The following is a 22372-nucleotide window of genomic DNA, read 5'->3' on the forward strand; positions in this document are numbered from 1 at the left end:
TTTAAATTTTTGATCTTGTAAGAATTTTGTCCTATTATAAAAAAAAATATTGATAGAATTGTGGCATTTGAACTCAATTATAGTTTGAAACTCAACCTTTGGTTTTCTGCAATACATGTATCTTTATTTGAATTGCATGGCTTTTTACAACAACAAAAATTCATTTAGTCCATTTTCATTTTGTAAAGAGAACGTTTGCTCTCTGCCTTTATGTGTTTTCTGTTCTAGATTTGCCCAGCAAGCTAATAACATTCTGTTTTAAAATTAGTAATATATTCTTATATACACAAAAACAGTAAAAATGAAAGCTATGCTTATCAGTTTTCAATTTAAGATAACTTCTAGTTAAAAAAAACACTAGTTGAAACAAAATAAATTGGAGATCATTGGTTTGACAATAAAAAATGAGTAATATTAAAATAATGAATAAGTCCATTCAATTTTCAATATGCTTAAAAAAAAGCTCTTGTTCAGTATTTGGTCATGATTACGTAAATGTAAAATGAATGGAATATAAAATCATTGTCAAAGAAAACCTCTCTTTGAGTATTAGGATTGATTTCTTAAAAGAAGTGTGCAGTTAAAATCAATGTTAAATATTTCAAATGAAAAATATAATTAGATTATATGAAAGTTGGATTATTGGTTTTGCAACATATATTCAAGCCTCAGTCTTCAATACTATGCTTAATTAGGGGCTCTTTCATTTAAACGAATGCCAAACAATGCTGAAATAAGATGTAAATGACTAGGTCACAAGGTATAGTGAACTTTTTTACATGTTTTCCGGAAGTCCTTAAATCAGTACGGTATTTATAATATTTAGGGTTACAATTTCTGAATATTGATGTAATCATGATACAGCTATGTATAAAAATTAAAATTGAATTCCTTGATGTTGGAAGACACCGTAGAGGCTAAAGAATAATATAGCAATATGATACTAGATAATATTTGTACTGAATCTTGGATGTGGCTAAAACCTTTGGTTTTCTTCTGAACAACTGCATTAGACATGTTAGAAAGTCCAATAAAGAGTACTTGGTGTCTGAGTTATTGGAATCAAGTCTATTATAGTCTTCATCACTTTCAAAAGTGTTGCATGAAAACTGCTCATCTTCAGTCGACATGCTGACAAGAACCTCAAACACTACATCATAATTAAGGTAAAGGAATCTGGAAAAGAATGCTTTAGCACCGTGATCTCAACATGCATGAAAGATTTGCCACTCGACATTGATAAAAAAAAAAAAACATAGCTCAGATTAAACATCAATACTTTGCATGGAACATTTGCCATTCGATGTGAAGCAAACAGCAATCTTTAAAGTCGGATAAGATACATAATAGTCCTGTAAATATTTTGCCTGTCGGCTGAAATGAATGATCATGCTTTGTTTTACTTCCTCTTTACATACCATGCTACTTTCTCTTTACCACTGCACAGACTTCACTTTTAGAATGGCCCTTATAGTAACTTTCTTATTTGTTTCACTGTCACATAACAGGTCTGAAAGTAGAGATAACTCACTGTGGTACCATGAGGAGGAAGTACAGAGTATGTAACGTGACTCGTCGACCAGCACAGACTCAGTCGTAAGTATAAACAATTAGTAATGATCAGTCTAGAATTGGGAGCTAATGTGACGAAATGTAAACAGTACTTATTTTAAACAAAGATGATGTTTGAGGTCCCGTAACTATTAAGCTTGATAAAAAAATCTTTTGTTAATTACCCAGTACATGTAGTTCATGGAATTTTGAAAAATGAATATTGATCAGCAATATTCTATTCAAGTGACATTTCTGACTCAAAGTTGATGTACAGTCAATTTTTCTCAAAATAGGTGACCATTTGTTTAAAAATCATGTATGATCTGCAAAAAATGTTCTTATTTTATTCTTAAAAGAACCTGTACTCCAGTTTCTAGTACATAGATATTCTTAAAAGATGTTGTTGATACAAAAATTTCTGTTATATTGATGTAGATTAATAATATTCCATTTACCTATTCCTTCATCTTAATTATGTTACTGTGTTATACCATGTTAAATGTATTTGATACATGTAAAGTGATAGCATCTGTTAAATTGTTGTAATATAAAAGTCAGAAGATGTGGTATGATTTCCAATAAGACAACTCTAAACAAAAAGACTTAAACAACACAGAAATTAACAACTAAAGGAACCGTACAGCCTTCAACAATGAGCAAAGCCCATACCCCATAGTCAGCTACAAAAGGCCCAGAAATGACTATGTAAAACAATTCAAATGAGACAACTAATGGCCTAATTTATGTAAAAGTTTAACAAAAACAAGTAAGATCCCAAAGCCTGTTGATAGAATGTATGGTCATGTGATATCTACTTTATATTTCAGATTCCCGTTACAGTTAGAATCAGGACAAACAGTAGAGTGTACAGTAGCTAGATATTTCCTGGAGAGATATAAAATGAAGTTACAGTAAGTCGGAAAATACCATTTTATAAAACATATAATTTATAACAGGAATCACAATAATGGACAATACAATAGACAACATCAACCAACAACACCTGAATAAAATTGTACAATTAAAGATGGCAATGAACAACATGTGTAAATATGTGAATAAGAATGACATGTATGATTGTATTGTTTGTTTATCTATGAAGAGAGTTTGGTGACTTAGAAATACCATATTTGATTGAATTTGTTTTCTGTCTTGTGTTGACTACTTTTTGTTTTGGCTGTGTTGTTTAACTTGCTATAAGAGTCAAAAAGTTTAATTTGAAAAAATTATTGTCACTTTCTATACAAGTATCAGTGCACCAAATACATTTTGTTATTGATGCTTTTATCTACTTAGAACAGACTGTATCAAACTATTTTAGGGTTTCTCTGATTGAAATAGAAATTTGAAATATCTACTATATATTCAACCAAAAAATCATAAAATTTCTGACCGAATGATTTTTTGTCTGACAATTTTGTCAGTCAGACAGAGTTTGGGAGACACTGTTAGAAAGATTGAGTTGACCTGATGCAAAAGTTTTTTTTATTGTTATTGACTTTGTAATTTTTATAATTCCAGGTATCCACATTTACCATGTCTACAAGTAGGTCAGGAACAGAAACACACATACTTACCATTAGAGGTAGGTTGTATTATATATATCTGATGAATAGAACACCCTATATACTGTGGATTTATCAATTTTCGTGGCTTACAATTTTTTTTTTTCCATAGTGAAATGTTTTTTGTTTTTTTACAGGTGTGCAATATAGTGGGAGGACAAAGATGTATAAAGAAACTCACAGACATGCAGACATCGACTATGATCAAGGTTTCTCAAATAAGTTGACATCTATTTCTGCAGCATTTACATGAGGCAGACATAATACACACAGGCGCACAAGCTGTTGTTTAGGGGGTGTGGTTAGCGTTGCCAAGTGGTAGTTGCCATGGTTACATGGTGGTCCCAGCTAGATTTATAATGGCTTGTGACTAAAAACAACTTACAACTGGGATTTTTTAAATTCGAAAAAAAAAGGATTGCTTATTCTTTAATTTTTATAAGACAAGTTCAAAATAGAATTGCATACATTTAATGAAAGATTTTATGAGATTATAGTTGAATTTTCCAATTCTTTGAATATTTATAATACGTTTTAGGAAGAAACAAACTAAATAATAAACGTATTTACACTTGTATGCAAATTTGTCCGCCATTACGTAGAATCACACAGGATCCCGTAAATTTTGACTTAACAATTCATAAAATTTGACGTCACAATAAAAAAGTGATTGTTGCTTAACGTCAAAAGGTTATTCGGAGCTGATCTAAGGTCACTTAGAGACAAATTTAGCTAAATACCAAAAGTGTAAATATGTTTATATAGAACTTTTGAAATGGCCTTTTCCTTGTAAAGGATTTTACCTTAGTTGTTTTTTTATAGCAGCTAATTTACATTTGATTGGAAAAATAACAGGGATAGAAATTCACCCTGTCTCAGTCGTGCATGTCTTTTGAAATTGAACTGGGTGAATTTAGAATTGAATTTATTTTACACCTAGATGATTTGTACATCACAGCATAAAGGTTTACCCTTGTCCAGAGGTATTAATTGGTTTCTGCATTTCTGAAGTTTGCTTCATTCAAATGAAATTAAAACTTATACACAATGCTCAATACCACACAACTCAGATCAGGTTTGGTTTTGTGTGGCGTCTCTTAAAGAAATCTATAGTTATGTCCCTTTATAACATATACAAGCAGGGGCATCATCTGTGTTCCATGGACATATTTTCCCTTTAGCATGTTTAGTTTTATAATATTTTATTTTTGATGTAAATTATTAATAAACCGAGTTTGTAAGATTGAGGTGTACCATCTCTTATAGAAATCTAAAGTTATGTCCCTTTATAACATATACAAGCAGGGGCATCATCTGTGTTCCATGGACATATTTTCCCTTTAGCATGTTTAGTTTTATAATATTTTATTTTTGATGTAAATTATTAATAAACCGAATTTGTAAGATTGAGGTGTACCATCTCTTATAGAAATCTAAAGTTATGTCCCTTTATAACATATACAAGCAGGGGCATCATCTGTGTTCCATAGACATATTTTCCCTTTAGCATGTTTAGTTTTATCATGCCTCTTTCACACGGACATTTAATTCGAATTGAATTCGAAATCGAATGTGAATCAAATTCACTTAGGGCTAGTCCAGAAAAAAATGTATGGGAGGGTTGGAAGGCAGTTTTTGTCAGCACCCGCCACCCAGACAATTGTAATTAAAAATTATAGTGTGAAAAGTTGCTCTGATACCCATCACCCATGTATTATTAATACAAAGTGCCTTCCAACCCCCCCATACATTTTTTTCTGGAATAGCCCTTATCGCGTTCACACACTCTTCTTTTTTAATTCGAATTGGCTAATTCGACTAATCCAACTCGAATTAGAAATACGCTTTTGTGAATACGAATAAAAAGTTGACATAGTTTGGACAGTAAAGCGATTTTGACGCGAATTGACTTTAGGATGTTATAACGTTTCAAATGGGAATTAAACTAATTTGAATTAGTTAATGCGAATCGAATTCGAATTACGTGTGAACCTGGCATAATATTTTATTTTTGGTGTAAATTATAAATAAACCCAGTTTGTAAGATTGAACCATGTCTCGTGGCAATGCTGATGATAGATGCAACTTACTTGAGTTTAGTACAAGGGTAAAAGCAATGTTTGGGTTTTTGTTATAAAATGCTAAATTTTGTGTTTTTATGAAGGTAAAATTAGTAGCAAGCCAGTACAATATAAAATTTGTGAATTGTCTTGTGTGTAAGCTGTGTGGTGTTGCCTCATGTTGCTTTGCAGAACTAGCTGTTAGCTTTAAAATGTATACAATTAAATGAGGGCTTTCCAGGAAATATTTTCAGAGGGATTCAAAAGAATTTTGTAAAAGCATGAAAAAAGCTGAATTTATTTTACTTTGCTTATGAAATTTTTATCATTTTTTAAAAATCGATTTATCTTTCCCCAATCCTCTGATATTTTTTCTCCTGGATTATCACTGAGTATTTAATTGTATTAAGTTCTAAGAATTTTGTCAACATATACAATAAGTTATCACTTCTGTATTTATTTCATTGTTAAAAAATTAATTTAAAAGAATAGATATATTAAATAACTATAGATAGAAAGAAAGAAAAGACAGAAGCATGATTATATTTAGTTTTTGTATTTTTCTTCAGTTTGATTTACAGGAATAATTTCTTAATCTCACATATCAGTGTTCAATGAGATGTTACTTTTTCTAGTAATTGTTTTATTTAGGTAAGTATAGAAGACTAAAAGGTTGTAAAAGATTTTTAAACCAATAAATTGTTTGTTTTAAGGCCACAGCTAGATCAGCTCCAGACAGAGAAAAAGAGATCAACAACCTGGTAAGTCTTTCAAATTTCTTTGTATTAATGGGGTAAATTTGTAAAAAAGATGAACACAATAACATGAATAAGCTGGAACATTATTTTTTTGGCAACATATATCTCAATTTGTATTAAATGAAACTTTTGTTGTTTACATATAGGTCTATTATGATTGATTGATTGATTTATTGATGATTATTTCAAGTTTGATCATCTGATAGGTAAAATATATGAACAATGTTATATATTAGGAACATTTCCAACATATCAAAGAATGAAGGCTAGTAAAATTTATAAGATAACACTTGAAAAGATAAAAAAAAAAACACTAGATGATGAAAAAATGCAAACATGGATCAAATCAAGTTAAAAAATACGGAATTAGTTCTAATGTATGATAATTACTGATGTTAATTGATTAAGGATAGCAATATGTAAATACCAACACACTAACAAAGAAAGTATATTACAGGAAAATGAGAATGAAAAAGCTAAATGTGAACAAAAAATACATGTTTCTGCAAAAATTACATTGTAAAAAAGTATATACTACCAGAGAAGGCTAGAATTTTGGCGTTTGCTGCTCTCAGCCAAACTCACAGCATTTAGGAGTAAGAGTAAAGATTTTTTGAGAAGATTCAAGAGTCCGGCCAATTATTTATTACTTTGTGAACTGTTATGTTTGAATGAATATAAAAGCAGATCAAAGCAGGGTTCATATTCCTTTCATAGTCATTTACATATTCTGACTCTGAAATGCATGTTATATTTTACCAATTCATCCATCTATCCATCCAATTTAGCATTAAAAATAAAACTTTTATATACAATTTGATAAATAGTAACTCCAACCATATTAGAAAAGGAACACAACTACAGTAATTTGTTTTTGAAAAAAAAAAGGAATATAAAATAAAAATCATGGCTTTAATTCGATGGCTATTTACATTTGCATGAACTGTATGCTCATTCAAATAAAAACTCTGAATGACAATAAGATTGCAACAAGCCGTTCTACACATTTCTGACCTACATATAGAACATTTCTGACCTACATATAGAACAATGCAGTATTAGTGTGAAGAGTAGAAACAATATTTGAGACCTACAATTTGTAAATTGGAAAGACTTGTAATGATGGATTGAAGAGAGACCAGCATAATTTACCATGGAAAAAAGAAACTCCAAAACAGACAACTTTTTATCAAGTGTATAATTACATATTATGTCAAATTTTCACTTTGTAAAACATGTAAAAGTGGTAAAAACATTATTATAAGTGAAAATTTGGTTTGTGTGGATAGCTTTACATGTGCTGATTACATTTAAAGAGAAAAAAATCAAAAATCAACAACATATATGGTAAAATTTCATGTCATTTTCGATAATAAATGTAATATTCAAGACTAGTTTTTTAAAAAGTTTTACTTGTACAACAAAAATGTATATATACCTGGTGTTAATTTATGAAAAGAAAATAGTACTGCTTAAGACATTGAAAAAAAGTTGATTGCTTACGAGATTGAAAACAAATTCATTGTTTAAGAGATTGAAAAATAGTTTGTATATCAGCACATGTGATAAGCTGACCATTATTGCCTAGTCATATCATTATCGTCATATCACTATCACCTATCACCAGGTACAAAAAGCTGACTTCAACAAAGACCCTTACCTACAAACGTTTGGTATCAGTGTTTCCTACCAAATGACCGAGGTCCGAGGGCGTGTGCTGCCCCCGCCAAGAATCGAATATGGAGGCAGGGTATGCCAATATTTATCAATCACTAGAAAATACGGGAATGTGTGTATTACGATTTGCTGTCAAAGCTGTTAAGAGAATAAATTGTTTTCCTATTTTCAATTTTTCAAAAAAATAATTTATTAGATGATCTACGTATTATTCCTTTGCTTCGACCAAAGGTTTTAACAAAATGTTTATTAGATTCTTAAAAACATCAAACATTATTAAATTGATGACAAAAAGTAGAAATGGGTGCTTTGAGGTAAATTGTGAATACACACACTCTCGTACTCATTATTTTTAATTTTGCACATTAATTAACATTAACAATGACGGTACATCCAGTACGTTGTGTGGCATCTTGTCAGATTTTGTTGTGCTAATTCTTGTATTTTGTGCCCGTCTGTTATTAACCTAGGTCCGAAAGGCAAATTTCAACGCGGATCCTTTCCTGCAAACGTTCGGTGTTCAGATCAACCCAGTGATGGTCGAGGTGCACGGTCGTGTATTAAACCCCCCAAAAATCCAGTATGGGGGTAGGGTAAGAGAAAAACAGGTTTTTCAAAAAAATCATGTCCTGGACTTGAAATATTCTTGCAGTTCAAACCAGTAAAATTTGAAAAATAATTTCATTTAAGAAATTTGAAAGCAATAGGTATCAACCTTGTCGGAGTTGGAAAAAAGAGGATTTTTTTTATATATTTCAGATATATCCGCTAACAAAATTATGCTGGAATTTGCCCCCAAAAAAAATCTTCAAAAAATTAATATCTCAAATTATTGGTAAATGTGATGTTTTGAACTGTTTGAATAATGACTTGCACTCGTACCCTTACACAAACTGCCTAAGTTTATAATGCTGCTAAATTCTTTCTTGTATCCATGGTACCATAGCTGATTCTTGGTTGAATATACAACAAAATATAATTTATAATTATCTGTTATTCCTTATAATGTTAATTTAGTTATTTTCTTTAAGTATGATATCTAAAAAAAAATAATTTTGAAATGCAAAATTGTGCAAAGAATTGATTTTTTGATCAAATTACATTTTCAGTAATTAATTCAATAGTATTACTCTCCATTTAGTGTTTAGTGTTATTGAAATGAAAATTGTTTATATTTGATTAAAGATTGATGAGACTCTTTAAAACTTTTCCTAAACAACCCAGATTTGTTTTAAATTTCAATGTGACAAACTTTAGTTTAAGTACATATACATACCACTTACACTCATATTTTTTATGGTAATTAATTCTGTAGAGAAAATCAAGAAACAGCTAGTAAAGTGCAATACAAGTCATGGCTGATGTGCACGGCTTTCTTATAAAAAAAATAGTAAAAGAGGAAATAAAATTTGCAATACTTTGGTTTTCTTTAAAAGTGATTTTTTTCAGTGATTGTTTTTTTTTACCATTTCTGTTTTGATGTCTCTAAGTCTAGGGTCATGAATATCTTATGATTTTATCAAGTTTATCATTTAAACAGTTAGTTAGAAAACTGAATAAGAGTTACAGCGAATTCCATTGAGTGTGTAGCCAAAGGTAACATCTTTTGTTAGCTTGCTTGTTAGCTGAACCGTGAAGTCATTGATAGGTAAGGTAAACTACCCTACTTAAATAGACTAGTCTGACAGAAAATCAATTGATCTGTCTGTTGGACTATGCTTCTTCGAAAGGAGGGTATTATAGCTGACCTCATAATGACTTCACAGTTCAGCTAACAAGCAAGGTAACAAAAGATATTACCTATCGTTACACACTCTGAATGGAATCCACTGTAATTTAGAATTAAATATGTATGTGTTCCTCTTAAGGGATCCATTTCTGCAGGGATTTAATGTTCAAGATGTTCTTTTTCCAACAACTTTGTTGCAATAACATCTGAATAGAAGCATGAATACTCTATTTTCAAACAAAACAAAAATTGCTGACTTTATTGATAAAAGTATTTTGTATGTTTTGAAAGAAAAATATGTTGATACTTCTCGGCAACTACATTTTATTTAGTCATAATTCAGTGTGAATATCTAACATTAAAACTAATCTCTGACAGTTTTAGTCACAAACAATGTACATTATGTATAAAATATAACATGTACCCTTTAGTGTATATCTTGGAATAATCTTTTTAACAAAATAATTCTTCTGATTTTTTTTTCATCTTGATTGATGCCTTCTCCTGTTTTAAAAAAAAATATGCATGAACTTTCATTGTACAGAAAAGTGAAAACCCGAATCTGTCCTAAACTCTATATTTACCAATACTTTTACCCTACAGCTGATTGCATTGAGTGTGTAGGCAAAGCTTATATTTTTGTTTTTTTTACTTGCTAGCTGAACCATGAGTCATTATTAGGTAATGTATACTCCCTGCCTTTCAATATAGTTTAGTCCTACAGACAGATAGATTAATAATCTGTTCAACTAGTCTACTCTTAAAAAAGGGTAGTTTACCTTACCATATAATGACTTCATGGTTCAGCTAGCAAGTAAGCTAACCTAAGATATTACCTCAACCTACACACTCAATACAATCAGCTGTAACATAGATTTGAGTAAAATCATGAGATATTCATAGTAAATAATGTGGCTGAAGCTTCCAATAATTTGTAATCATGTCTGCTGTGTGACTGCATGACTAACACCTTGTGATAACTTAATGAGGAAATCAGTCTCTCTTCTGGAGGAAACCAGTTGTGGCCTGTGCACTGCATGTCAATAGTAAGGTTCTGATTGGTTGAAAAGTATCATGTGATCTGCCTTGATCTTATAGGACCTCACAACTATAAATAAAAGTTACATGTATATTGTCTCCTTCTTTCCAAAATCTCAAGCAAAAGCTTGTTTCATAACTATTCTATGCATGAGAGAAAAGTATCGATTTTACTTCTAGCAATAAGTTTTTCTACAACTTTAAAAACAAATATTGCTATGGTTTGGCATTTTTGCAATTTTTATTTTAATGAATTTCATTTCATATATTGGTGGTTACAAGACAATTTCAGCATGTCAAATAAAATGTTTGGCATATACTTTGAAATTGTTTGGCAAATTGTTTACACAAACTATTAATTTTGAAAGAAAGATATGATTTAATATGTATTCTTTAATAATTTTTTTTGATGTAAAAGTTATATGATACAGAATTTCAAATGTTGCATTTAATAATGAAATAACCAAAACAAAAAAATATTTTAGCTAGTTATGAAACAAATTTTCTTCTGTTATGTCAGAGTGAAGCCCAATTTACGTGTGCATGATGTGTTTCCCTTGTGTGTGTTGATGTCAATAAGGATGTACCACACAAATTTACTAAAACTTATTCACTGTATTTACAATATATATACATAGCTTATATGAATTAGTCACTGAATAATTATTATATACATAACATATGTTAGTGAAATTTTCAAGAAGGAACAGCTCTCCTCTATCAAAACATAAATATTGTGGATTTATTGTTTCCACTGATACCAATTTTAGTGGATTGAGGAAAAGTTGCATTTTCGTAAATTTTAGATTTCAAGGTTATGCAAAAGTCTGAGCACAACTTGTTCGAAAATGTGTGCTTCATGTATTTAAGGTGGTACCCAACACTTTCACTGAAATTAATTTGGCTCGTTTAATTTTCTTAATATTTTGACTAAGTATTTACTTTGACCCTTTAACATTGTTTAACAAAAATACAAAAATATAAAAATTTCAAAAATTTTGAACCAACCATTTTGTCAGAAAAATTACACTGGTTATATAGCAGTTTGACAAACACCAATTTTGATCATTGAGAAGCTTAATGTTCCCTCTACAACACAACGTCATTAAAACTTTTAGTTGAATTTACAGAGTTATCTCCCTGTAGTGTTGGGTACCACCTTAAATATGTTGTTAACTTTTACCAACAAAATCCACTAAGATTGGTGTTCCACACATTATAATCTATCCAAGGTAAGTATTGTGTATCTTGTCAAAGTATAATTAAACAGAGAACTAAGAATTTGATTGTCAAAGAAATGAAATAATGTTATGTGAATTGTATACAAATGTGTTTCTAATGAAATGAAATAGAATAGTTTATCTGTATGGCCATTCCACAAATGGTTGTGAAAGAAGCTAAAAGGCACACAAGCATAGTGTAAATGATGCAAATTGTTTCCTATAAATCTACCATGATTATAATATATTTTATCAGAAAATGTTTGGCTTGCTTGTGATGAAACTATCCTAAGTAAGACAAGTTTTTTCAGACATTACTTTGTGTCCACACTAATTATAAACATTGAGTGTCTTCCAGCTCTTCACATTTATTTGTGGAATAGTCAAAAACTCAGGCATTGATTACCATTGGTGACTGATAATCGATATAATAAGAAAGCCCAATCTAAATGAAATATTATGTATATTGTTGAGTTGTGTGTGGAACATCACAGTGCTAAAGGCCACCACCTGCTTTTATTTACCTTATTCAGCAAAGGCTTTTTGTAGGCTTCTGTGGAGTACACTAACTTTCTCCATTTCAATTCTTTTTAGCTAGAATTTGTTCTTATTATATAACTATCAGTATTTTCAAAAAATTAAAAAATAAAACTTTAAAGATTTTGAAATGGCAATTTTTCTTTTTCTTTTTTTCATTTTTTTTTTACACAAATTTAAATATTAATAGTTACCTACTTTTGTCGTTACTTTAAGAAGCTTACAAACTTATTCTTGATAGCCGATACTATGTAAGACAAAATTGGAGGCAATACTTTGTAAGACAAAATTAGAGGCAATATAGATGGAATTTCTGACTTCTTGCTTGGTCTGTTGTTGCAGTAGGAAAGTGATAGTGCTAAACTTCTTTCTATCTTCTAACCAATTAAACCATTATGTGTGGCAATTTAATTAAATTTTTCTTCTTTTTAAATACTTTTACAGACTTTCTGATTTGTGACTTGCAAATTTTAGGTTGAATATTTTATGGCAAATGATTTTTAAGAGATATAGTACTTTGAATTCTTTATAAAAAGAATAATTTTCTGTTTTCCTTGATCAGTAGAAATAAAAACAACATTATTGATTTTCAATTAAGTAAATTTCTTTAATATGGTCACATTAACTGTTTTACACTGATGTTACAGTATTGTGCATGCTTACATTCTGATCAAATGAAGTCATCTTCAGGAAAACAGATGATCTTTCAACTTGAACATTGATTATGTCTTACAGAAATACTGTAAAACTAGTCTTATCTAAATTCACTGTACCAATTTAAATAAAACTTTTCAATTCTGTTGAAAGTGAGAAAAGTTTGTTGTTAATTCAATTTTCAGGGATTATGTTATTTTTTTTTGATAAGTCAATTTTGCAAGATTCACAATACTTTAACATGGTTAACTAAATAAACAATATCATAAAGGAATGACAAAGCCTGAAAGTCTGTTGTTTATAATGTTTCAAAGAAAAGTTTCAAAAGTCACAAATTTGAAAGACTTTGAATATTCAGAAATATTACGATCGAAACTTGATTAATATCAGAAGAAAATGATATATTTTTTTTGTCAACCATTGGACATTCTCACTGCGTCTTTTTCTAGAGTAAATCCCAGGCAATGCCAAATCAAGGTGTTTGGGACATGAGGGGAAAACAGTTTTTCTCAGGAATAGAGGTTAAGGTGTGGGCCATCGCCTGTTATGCTCCCCAGAGAACAGTACGGGAAGATAGCTTGAGGTACGTATTTAATTATCTCCCTTTTGTACCTATAGATTAAGTCTGCTGCAGTCCCCAACCAGGGAGTCTGGGATATGAGGGGCAAGCAGTTCTACTCCGGTATGGAGATTAAGGTTTGGGCCATAGCCTGTTTTGCACCTCAGAGGACGGTTCGTGAGGATGCATTAAGGTAAGCAGTATTGTACTTGTTTCTATGTTGTGTATTATTTTAAAAAGTTCAATATAACACTGCTCCGAAGGAAGTATACTGTAGTCTGTCAGTCCCAAGAAATTTCTTAATATCTATAAATCAGAGCATGTTGAAACTTGTTTAAGGTTTTCTTTGAGCATGCTATCTGAGATTTATATATAGAACACTTGAAATGACATAAAAGTTGTTTAAGTTTAGAGAGAGGTCATAAGAGCCCTATATGTGGCCATATGAGACTCTAGAAGTGATTTGGATTTCAATTTTGTGAATCCCCTGAATAGGGAATACTGTGGATTCATTTATTTTCGTGGGTACCAATTTTCGTAGTTTGAGGAAAACTTACATATTCGTGGATATTTAATTTCGTAGTTTTGGCAAAGTCTACACTCATTCCTTTATACAATTTGTATTTCGTTGAACATTTGAATTTGTGGTTCTCATGTACCCACGAAATCCCATGAAAATTGATGTCCAACGAATATTAATTAATCCACAGTATGCTACTATCCACAGAAAGGATTGTTGGTAAAGTGTATGTGTACTTGGTGTATTAAGGGAGTTAGCTTTCTCAGTTTTAAAGTAATTAACTTTTCAAAACACTAGTGTATATAGATAGGGGATTAATAAAGGTCACCGTCACGTGCTTGTTTCAAGATATTAGCCATTGGAATTTTGCCAGGAACATATTCTCTCGACTTTTCATAGCTTTATCATTGACAAGTTGAGGTTCTCAAAAACTGCTGAAAAGTAATAAGAATTTTATAAGACTTTTACAGATGGCTTAACATTATACATGTAAAAGATTGACGAAAAGAAAAATGGGGGTCACCCGGCAATTTTTTTTAAGGCATTCTGACAAAAAATCTAAAACATGACAAGCCAGCTTCCTTAAGACTTTTAAAGATGTTATTAAGTTAGAGTTGTATCACAGTCACTAAGTAAAGTAAACCCAATTTCTTGCGTGTTAATATTGTGGACATTGGTATTTTTTTTTTTAGAAACTTCACCCAGCAGCTACAGAGGATATCAAATGATGCTGGCATGCCAATTCTTGGTCAGCCTTGTTTCTGTAAATATGCTACAGGACCAGACCAAGTAGAACCAATGTTCCGTTACCTGAAGAATACATACCAAGGATTACAGCTGATTGTTGTCGTATTACCCGGTAAAACACCAGTGTATGGTAAGTTAATATACAAGTAGAAAACACAACGTTGCATTGTGCAGTAAAATTTAATGATATATATCAACTGATTTTTAAAAATAGTGGATTATAAACTTTCACATATCTTATTAGAAAAACAAAGGACATGGGATATTCCTACATTACACAAAATCAGTACATGCACAGTAAAAAAAACACAAAAAGCAAAGGAACAGCACTTTTTTGCATTTCTTCACCTCAAAGTCACAGTGAGACCTTCAATACCTTTAAGGTGGTACCTAACACTTTAACTAAAATTAATTTGGCTCGTTTAATTTTCTTAATATTTTGACAAAGTATTTACTTTGACCCTTTGACAAAATATAACAATTCAAAAAAATTGAACCAACCTTTTAATCACAAAAATTACACTGGTTATATAGCAGTTTGACAAACACTAATTTTGATCATTGAGAACCTTAATATTCCATTTACAACACAACTTCTTTAAAACGTTTAGCTGAATTTTCAGAGTTATCTCCCTGTAGTGTTAGGTACCACCTTAAGACCACATCAAAAGATTAGAAAATCGATACTTCATGAGTCATTCGAACATCCATTGATTTATACAATCATATTTTAAATGTCAATTTTCTTTCTGGTGCTTACAAAAAGGTTTTTATAATTTCAGCTGAAGTCAAAAGAGTTGGTGATATTTTGTTTGGTTTGGCAACGCAGTGTGTACAGGCAAAGAACGTAAATAAAACCACACCACAGACCTTGTCAAATCTGTGTCTTAAAATCAATGTTAAACTCGGTGGAATTAACAATATATTGCTGCCTAGTATTAGGTGAGTGTCTGCCTTTCAAGTATCAATTATTCTAGCTAAATTGCTTTGTAAATATATGTATACATTTGATGGCTTTCTAGTAAATTAAAAAAGTTTAAAGCTAAAGACTTAAATTATGCGGTTTTGAAGAAGCATATATATCTTATTTACTTAAAATGGTACTAGCTTAATCAACAAAATTTTCAGGCACTTATATCTTGATGAGTTGTCTTCAATATTCCATATGGCAGTATATGGGAGGGACTGACTAAAGCAGGTATCTCACTTGACACGAAAAGTGTATTAGCCGAATTTGGCACAACTTTTTGGAATTTTGGATCCTCAATGCTCCTCAACTTTGTACTTGTTTGGCTTTATAATTATTTTGACTTGAGCGTCACTGATTAGTCTTATGTAGACAAAACGCGCGGATTGATGAATTGCCAAATGTCCTGCTGATGGTAGCCTTATATTAATTAGGGTTCATACCCATTACAAATCAATTAGCTCTCATCCTAATATAAAAATTGAGAATGGAAATGTGGAATGTGCCAAAGAGACAACAACCCGACCATAGAGCAGACAACAACAGAATGTCACCAACAGGTCTTCAATGCAAAAAGAAATTCCTGCACCCGGATACGTCCTTCAGCTGGCCCCTAAACAAATATATACAAGTTCAGTGATAATGAACGCCATACTAAACTCCAAATTGTACACAAGAAACTTAAAGTTAAACTTATACAAGACTAACGAAGGCCAGAGGCTCCTGACTGGGAACAGGCGCAAAAATGCGTCGGGTTAAACATGTTTGTGTGATCTCAACCCTCCCCCTATACCTCTAGCCAATGCAGAAAAGTAAACGCATAACAATACGTTTGTTACTTTTACTCCATAACAATTAACACTAACAGATCATCATCACCATCAACGTCAGATTATTGACTTTACTCTGTATTTTTCAGGCCAGCTGTATTCAGAGAACCTGTGATATTTCTTGGTGCTGATGTGACACACCCACCAGCTGGTGATGCAAGCAAACCATCAATTGCAGCTGTAAGTTCGTTAGTTGGAATTATAAATGAGAGGCCCGTTTTGGGGGAGGATTTCAAAACGAAGTTGTATAAAGGCCTGTTTGCGCTTCAAATTAGAATCAAAATACTTTCAAAATCTAAGAGAATAGCCAGAGTGGGTTTTACACTCTGAGTTGAGCATCATAAACTTTTTTTAAATCCAAGATTTTTTTAAACTGTAAACCGTTCAATTTTTCTAGCCATCATAATGCTTTTTTTTATTAAAAAAATACAAAGAATGCAAGAGCTCATTTAGGCATTATTTAATACAGATGACAAGATGACAACTCCTTTACATGCATATATATGATAACTCTTCAATTTACATTTACATATATATTCTAAATTTTCTAGATTGTGGGCAGTATAAATGCCCAAACTAGTCCATATAACTTACATTTATATTTATATCACTAGACCTCTTAGATATAGTTCCAGTTGAAACAACTTACAGCCCACTGTTACTTATATAGGATATATTCTAAATTTTATAGGTTGTGGGCAGTATGGATGCCCATCCTAGTCGATACTCAGCCACCGTCCGTGTTCAGCAACATAGACAGGAAATTATCCAGGAGTTGTCTTCCATGGTTAGAGAATTGCTCATACAGTTTTACAAGGCCACACGATTCAAACCAACGAGAATTATCTTCTACAGAGATGGTGTCAGTGAAGGACAATTTCAACAGGTAAGAGTCTTTCATATAATATTCATATAAAGCCATACATATTAAGCTATTGTATTTTTTCACATATTTAAGTGTCTGCACTTTGTTTGCTAGATCAGTGACCATATTTTATTTAAAATTTCAAACTCTTTGTATGCTAAATCAGTGACCATATTTCATTTAAAATTTCTAACACTTTGTATGCTAAATCGGTGACTATTTCATTCAAAATATCAAGAGAATCTTTGCTATCCAATTACATTGTTCTTTATGAAATATTTAATTATGAATTCACTGAGATTAGGGGTTTTCTATGGCATAACAAGGAGTTTAACATAGCTACAAATAATGGAGTGTGTATGTATCATTGTTTGTTTTGTTATACATACTTATATCATAAATGTTGGAAACAATAAAAAAAAACCTTTGATCTAGTTTTTTCCTGGTTTTAGTATCAACTTGAGTTCTAAATTTGATATTTGACATTGAACTACAAAATGTATTTCCTCTTCAGGTGCTGTACCACGAGTTACGAGCTGTGAGAGAAGCCTGTATGAAGCTTGAGATAGGCTACCAGCCTGGAATTACCTTTATTGTTGTACAGAAGAGACATCACACTAGATTGTTCTGTGCGGACAGGAAGGATCAGATTGGAAGGAGTGGGAACATTCCAGCCGGTACCACTGTGGATGTAGGCATCACACATCCTACAGAGTTTGACTTCTACTTATGTAGTCATGCTGGAATCCAGGTAAAATTTGAAACAAATGAGAGAATCATGGTATTTACAGCTTATTTCCTAATGCATGTAGAGCAAGACCTTGGTAAGCTTGCCTGCTTTGTTTGTACATAGTACAATTATATTGGGTTAATGTCCAATTCAATTTAAATATAATCTATACAGGTTTACCTATGTCTATTTATACTGTTTGAAGATGACAATTTTAGTAACAAAGCTTGAATAAACAAGTTTTACTCTACAAGCATATAACAAGGAAATAAGCTGTTATTCTTTCACACTTAGTACACTCTCCAAGTTCATAATCTGTGATGCTGCACACTCATGTTATATTTCAACATCACCGTCCATTGTCACAATCACCAGATACAATTCCTCTGTTTAGATAGAAGAAAAAAAATCTTATAATGAGTATCACTCGCTTTCCCTATGTAGAAAATATCAATATTGTGGATTAAAAATCACTTTTTTGGAAAAAATGGGACAAAGTTGTAAATGCATTAATTTGAACTTGCATTTTGAAATATTTTATTTGAATTAAACAGGATTTTTTCTAAAAATCGTAAAAATTAAAATCGCATTAAGTCTAAAATGACAAAATTGCAATAATAAATACACGCAATTATTTCTGAATTTAAAGCAAACTCAGCAGGCACAACTGTATTGAGTTGTTGAATTGTTAAATTACTGGTACAACATTTTATACTTTCTATTCCTCAGGGTACCAGTCGACCTTCACATTACCATGTATTGTGGGATGACAACAGGTTTAATGCAGATGAACTTCAGATGTTGACCTATCAGTTATGTCACACCTATGTTAGATGTACAAGGAGTGTGTCCATTCCAGCACCTGCTTATTATGCACATCTTGTGGCCTTCAGAGCACGTTATCATCTAGTCGAGAAAGAACACGATAGGTAAGGCAAAGAATTGTTTTTTATCAATTTATTGTAGAGAGATGATATAAGTTATTCCTCTGTTTGACTTGTGTAAGCACCAACTCATCGCCTGGGATTACAATAATTTTATGGTCTCTTCGCAGTGGTATAATACTAGTCTTTTATGATTTCAAACCTTAATGTGGGGAGATAACTTTTATCTTAAATAACCCAGCTTGCCAGTTTTCCTGAACCCTGTTTTTTCCATTTACCCAAACTAACTCAACTAACGAAAAATGGCCACCTTGATATAATAATCAAGGGCCTTAAAAGAAGCAGTAAACTCCATCCAACAAATTTTCAGAATCCTCTGGTTTTATCCATTTGAATGCCTTAACAAAATTTGCCCATGACCCAAATTTTTCTTTTTATAAATCTTTTACATGTATAGTTATAAGCCATTTGTAAAAGTCTTATAAAATCTTATTTAATTTTTCATAATAATTGAGGACTTTGACTGGTCAATCAATAATAAAGCTATGAAAAGTCAAGAGAGAACATTTTCCCGCCAAATTTCTAATGTCTAATATCTCGAAAACAAACACATTGACCCCTATATTTTTTTTTGCTTTTTTTATTCCTCAATTAATCCCCTATCAATGTATACTTGTTTTATGAAAAGTTATTTATTTTGAAACTGAGCAGCGATCATCTTTAAGTGTAAAATTAATCTTACGATCAAATTTTTTAGTTTAATTGTTAAGGAATAAATTAGACTTACGATAAATTTTACACTTAAGATTTTTTGTGAAAATGACTGCTGGTTTTGGTTTTGGTATGCAATGGGAATAAAGTTGAAGATTTTCTTCTGTGCATCAATAATTGATTAGATTGTTGTTTTCTAGTAACACAATTTCAATTAAAAAAAAAATCTTAAAATATTTGAGTGACAAAATCAAGTTAAAGGTAACTTAGTTTCTTGTTAAAATTAAAGTTTAGGTAATGAAATATTTTTTTCATTTTGTATTGTAGCGGTGAAGGAAGTCGCCATTCTGACAACAGTGAAGACAGAACACCATCTGCAATGGCACGAGCAGTCACAGTTCATCCAGACACCACAAAAGTCATGTACTTTGCCTAGAACAAGAAAGATCCAAAGTTTTCACAGGGCATTCCGATCTCAAACCCAGTTGTAGAATCATTGTTCAACACAAGTGCTTAAATACATTATAATTATGTGTCAAACATGGAAACTATGCCATTTTGAAAATTGTCATAAACACATTATATTTATGTGTCAAAAAAGGGAGCTAAGCCATTTTGGAAATTGTCATCCTATGAACAAATGCTCTTAATTGTTGGATATTGTAAGCGTTATTCAATTATAAGGCCGGGAATGTATATAGTATTTTATTTTGTGCATATGTTATTTCTATATAAGGTTGAGCCTCTCTGTAAGTTGTATGTAGAATTCCTCTAATTTTGTCAATTTTTGCATCCATTTCGATTTCCTTACTTTAGACAATTTTATCACATTTTTTTTACATTTTGAAGATTAGACAATAAAATATTGGTCTTTTTTGGTAAAAAGTGATAAATTTAGAGGAAGAGAAAGAAGGTTGAATGTAATTATTAAATTATTTATTGATTTTATTGCAGTATTTCATTATTTCTTGGTTGACAGTTCTTTGAAATTTTACAGAAAAAATACTTTTTGCAGAAAGAAAAATGTTAGCTAGGGAAAATGATTTATTGATTTTATTGCAGTAATGCATTATTTCTTGGTTGAAAGAAAGAAATGTTAGCTAAGGAAAATGTTAGTCTGTATAATGAACGAATCATCCTTTATATATTTTATCTTTTATTTAATCATTCAGTAAGATTAAAACATGACAACATGATTTTGTTGAATCTTCATGGTCTAGAGGAAACCTAATGTTATTATAATAACAATGTAGAAATGATTTTAAACTTTTTCTTGAAGTTGCTATTTTGTTAAACTTTTTGCATGGAATCAAATTTTAAAATCGTGTATTGAAATTATTACTTTGATTACATTTTGTTGTACCACAGGTTGAATTTGCCTGTAAGACAGATTTTCTTTTTCTTCTGATGCGATCATGAAATAATGATCTTCAGATTTGAATTTGCCTGTAAGACAGATTTTCTTTTTCTTTTGATGCGATCATGAAATAATGATCTTCAGATTTGAATTTGCCTTTAAGACAGATTTTCTTTTTCTTTTGATGTGATCATGAAATAATGATCTTCAGATTTGAATTTGCCTGTAAGACAGATTTTCTTTTGATGCGATCGTGAAATAATGATCTTCAGATTTGAATTTGCCTTTAAGACAGATTTTCTTTTTCTTTTGATGCGATCATGAAATAATGATCTTCAGATTTGAATTTGCCTGTAAGACAGATTTTCTTTTGATGCGATCGTGAAATAATGATCTTCAGATATTTTTTTTTATAAATGTAAATCAAACTTTCATCAACATAATGGCTGAGGTACTTTTTGAAATTATTAACTTTAAGTTTGTTTCAAAATTATATCATATACCAGTTTAGAAAATGATTTTCGTCACCATTTAAATATTTAATTTTGAGATTTATGATTTTGAGTTAATTATATCAAGGTGCTGTAATTAACAAAATTGATATAAACAGCAATAGTTATGTATTATCTATTGATTGATCATTGTGGTAATTTTATATATTTGTATATACTCTTAAGAGAAAGATAATTGTTAGTTTATTGACCTTGACATTGACCTATGACCTTTTTTGTTTAAAATTTAATTTTTTGTTGTACTTTTGTTTCAATATAGTAACTCTGTTGTAAAAAAATTTCAGTAGAAGTCTTTTACACAAACTTGTATTTAATGAGAAATTATTTCAATAGAATTTTAAAAATTAATGGTTTTGGAAGTCTTTTGTATTCCAGTAAGGAAAGTTAACACTAAAATCAGTCTCAAATTCAGTTCTTAAACAAATTGTTTAGGTTTAAATATTTGCAATTACAAAATGCAGAAATTTTGTAAAACTAACAATTATTTTTTAAAAGACTTATAGGTTTGTATGGAGAATTCATATCAGATTATTTTAATCATTCCTTTCATATTTGTGGAAATTATTATTCATTGAACATAATATTTTTTTTTAGATTTTATGCTTTCTACTTTTTTCTTTTAAGAAATCTTCCAATCTATGAAAAGTAAAAAAATATAAAAAAAAAATTGCTTTTTACTGAGCTTATAAAAATTAGTTCAGAGTTATCCCCATTTTAATCTTTTTATTGAATGTTTTTAATGTTTTCAACTTGTATAACCAATATGTGGTGTTTAACATCATTCAATATTTTCATCCCCCCCCCTCCCCTCCTAAAATACACCAAACTAAGTTCTATGATAAAAACATTTCTTTAATTGAACAAAAGTCAAAGTTTCTTAATGTTTATCATGTGACCA

General features: G+C 30.7%; 1 protein-coding gene across 10 annotated transcripts in view; it reads left to right on the top strand.

The window, feature by feature from the left end:
- The window catches only part of LOC134690810 (protein argonaute-2-like), a 35854-nt gene extending 14106 nt beyond the window's left edge, over positions 1-21748 (top strand). Inside the window, exons 9-22 of one of the 10 annotated variants that reach the window (XM_063550886.1) lie at positions 1509-1596; positions 2382-2465; positions 3076-3139; positions 3257-3328; positions 5893-5940; positions 7565-7687; positions 13411-13544; positions 14564-14748; positions 15401-15560; positions 16505-16595; positions 17107-17301; positions 17795-18031; positions 18740-18939; positions 19933-21741. In XM_063550886.1, coding sequence (XP_063406956.1) covers positions 1509-1596; positions 2382-2465; positions 3076-3139; positions 3257-3328; positions 5893-5940; positions 7565-7687; positions 13411-13544; positions 14564-14748; positions 15401-15560; positions 16505-16595; positions 17107-17301; positions 17795-18031; positions 18740-18939; positions 19933-20041 — 1790 coding nt within the window. In that variant the 3' untranslated portion in view covers positions 20042-21741. Of the gene's footprint in view, positions 1-1508; positions 1597-2381; positions 2466-3075; positions 3140-3256; positions 3329-5892; positions 5941-7564; positions 7688-8084; positions 8208-13241; positions 13376-13410; positions 13545-14563; positions 14749-15400; positions 15561-16504; positions 16596-17106; positions 17302-17794; positions 18032-18739; positions 18944-19932 lie in introns of those variants that run through there. The other 9 variants (XM_063550893.1, XM_063550891.1, XM_063550892.1 and 6 more) reach the window with 9 other exon arrangements.
- Positions 21749-22372: the final 624 nt, after the last annotated feature.

Source organism: Mytilus trossulus, chromosome 11, assembly GCF_036588685.1.
Source record: "Mytilus trossulus isolate FHL-02 chromosome 11, PNRI_Mtr1.1.1.hap1, whole genome shotgun sequence".
Taxonomy (NCBI): Eukaryota; Metazoa; Mollusca; class Bivalvia; order Mytilida; family Mytilidae; genus Mytilus; species Mytilus trossulus.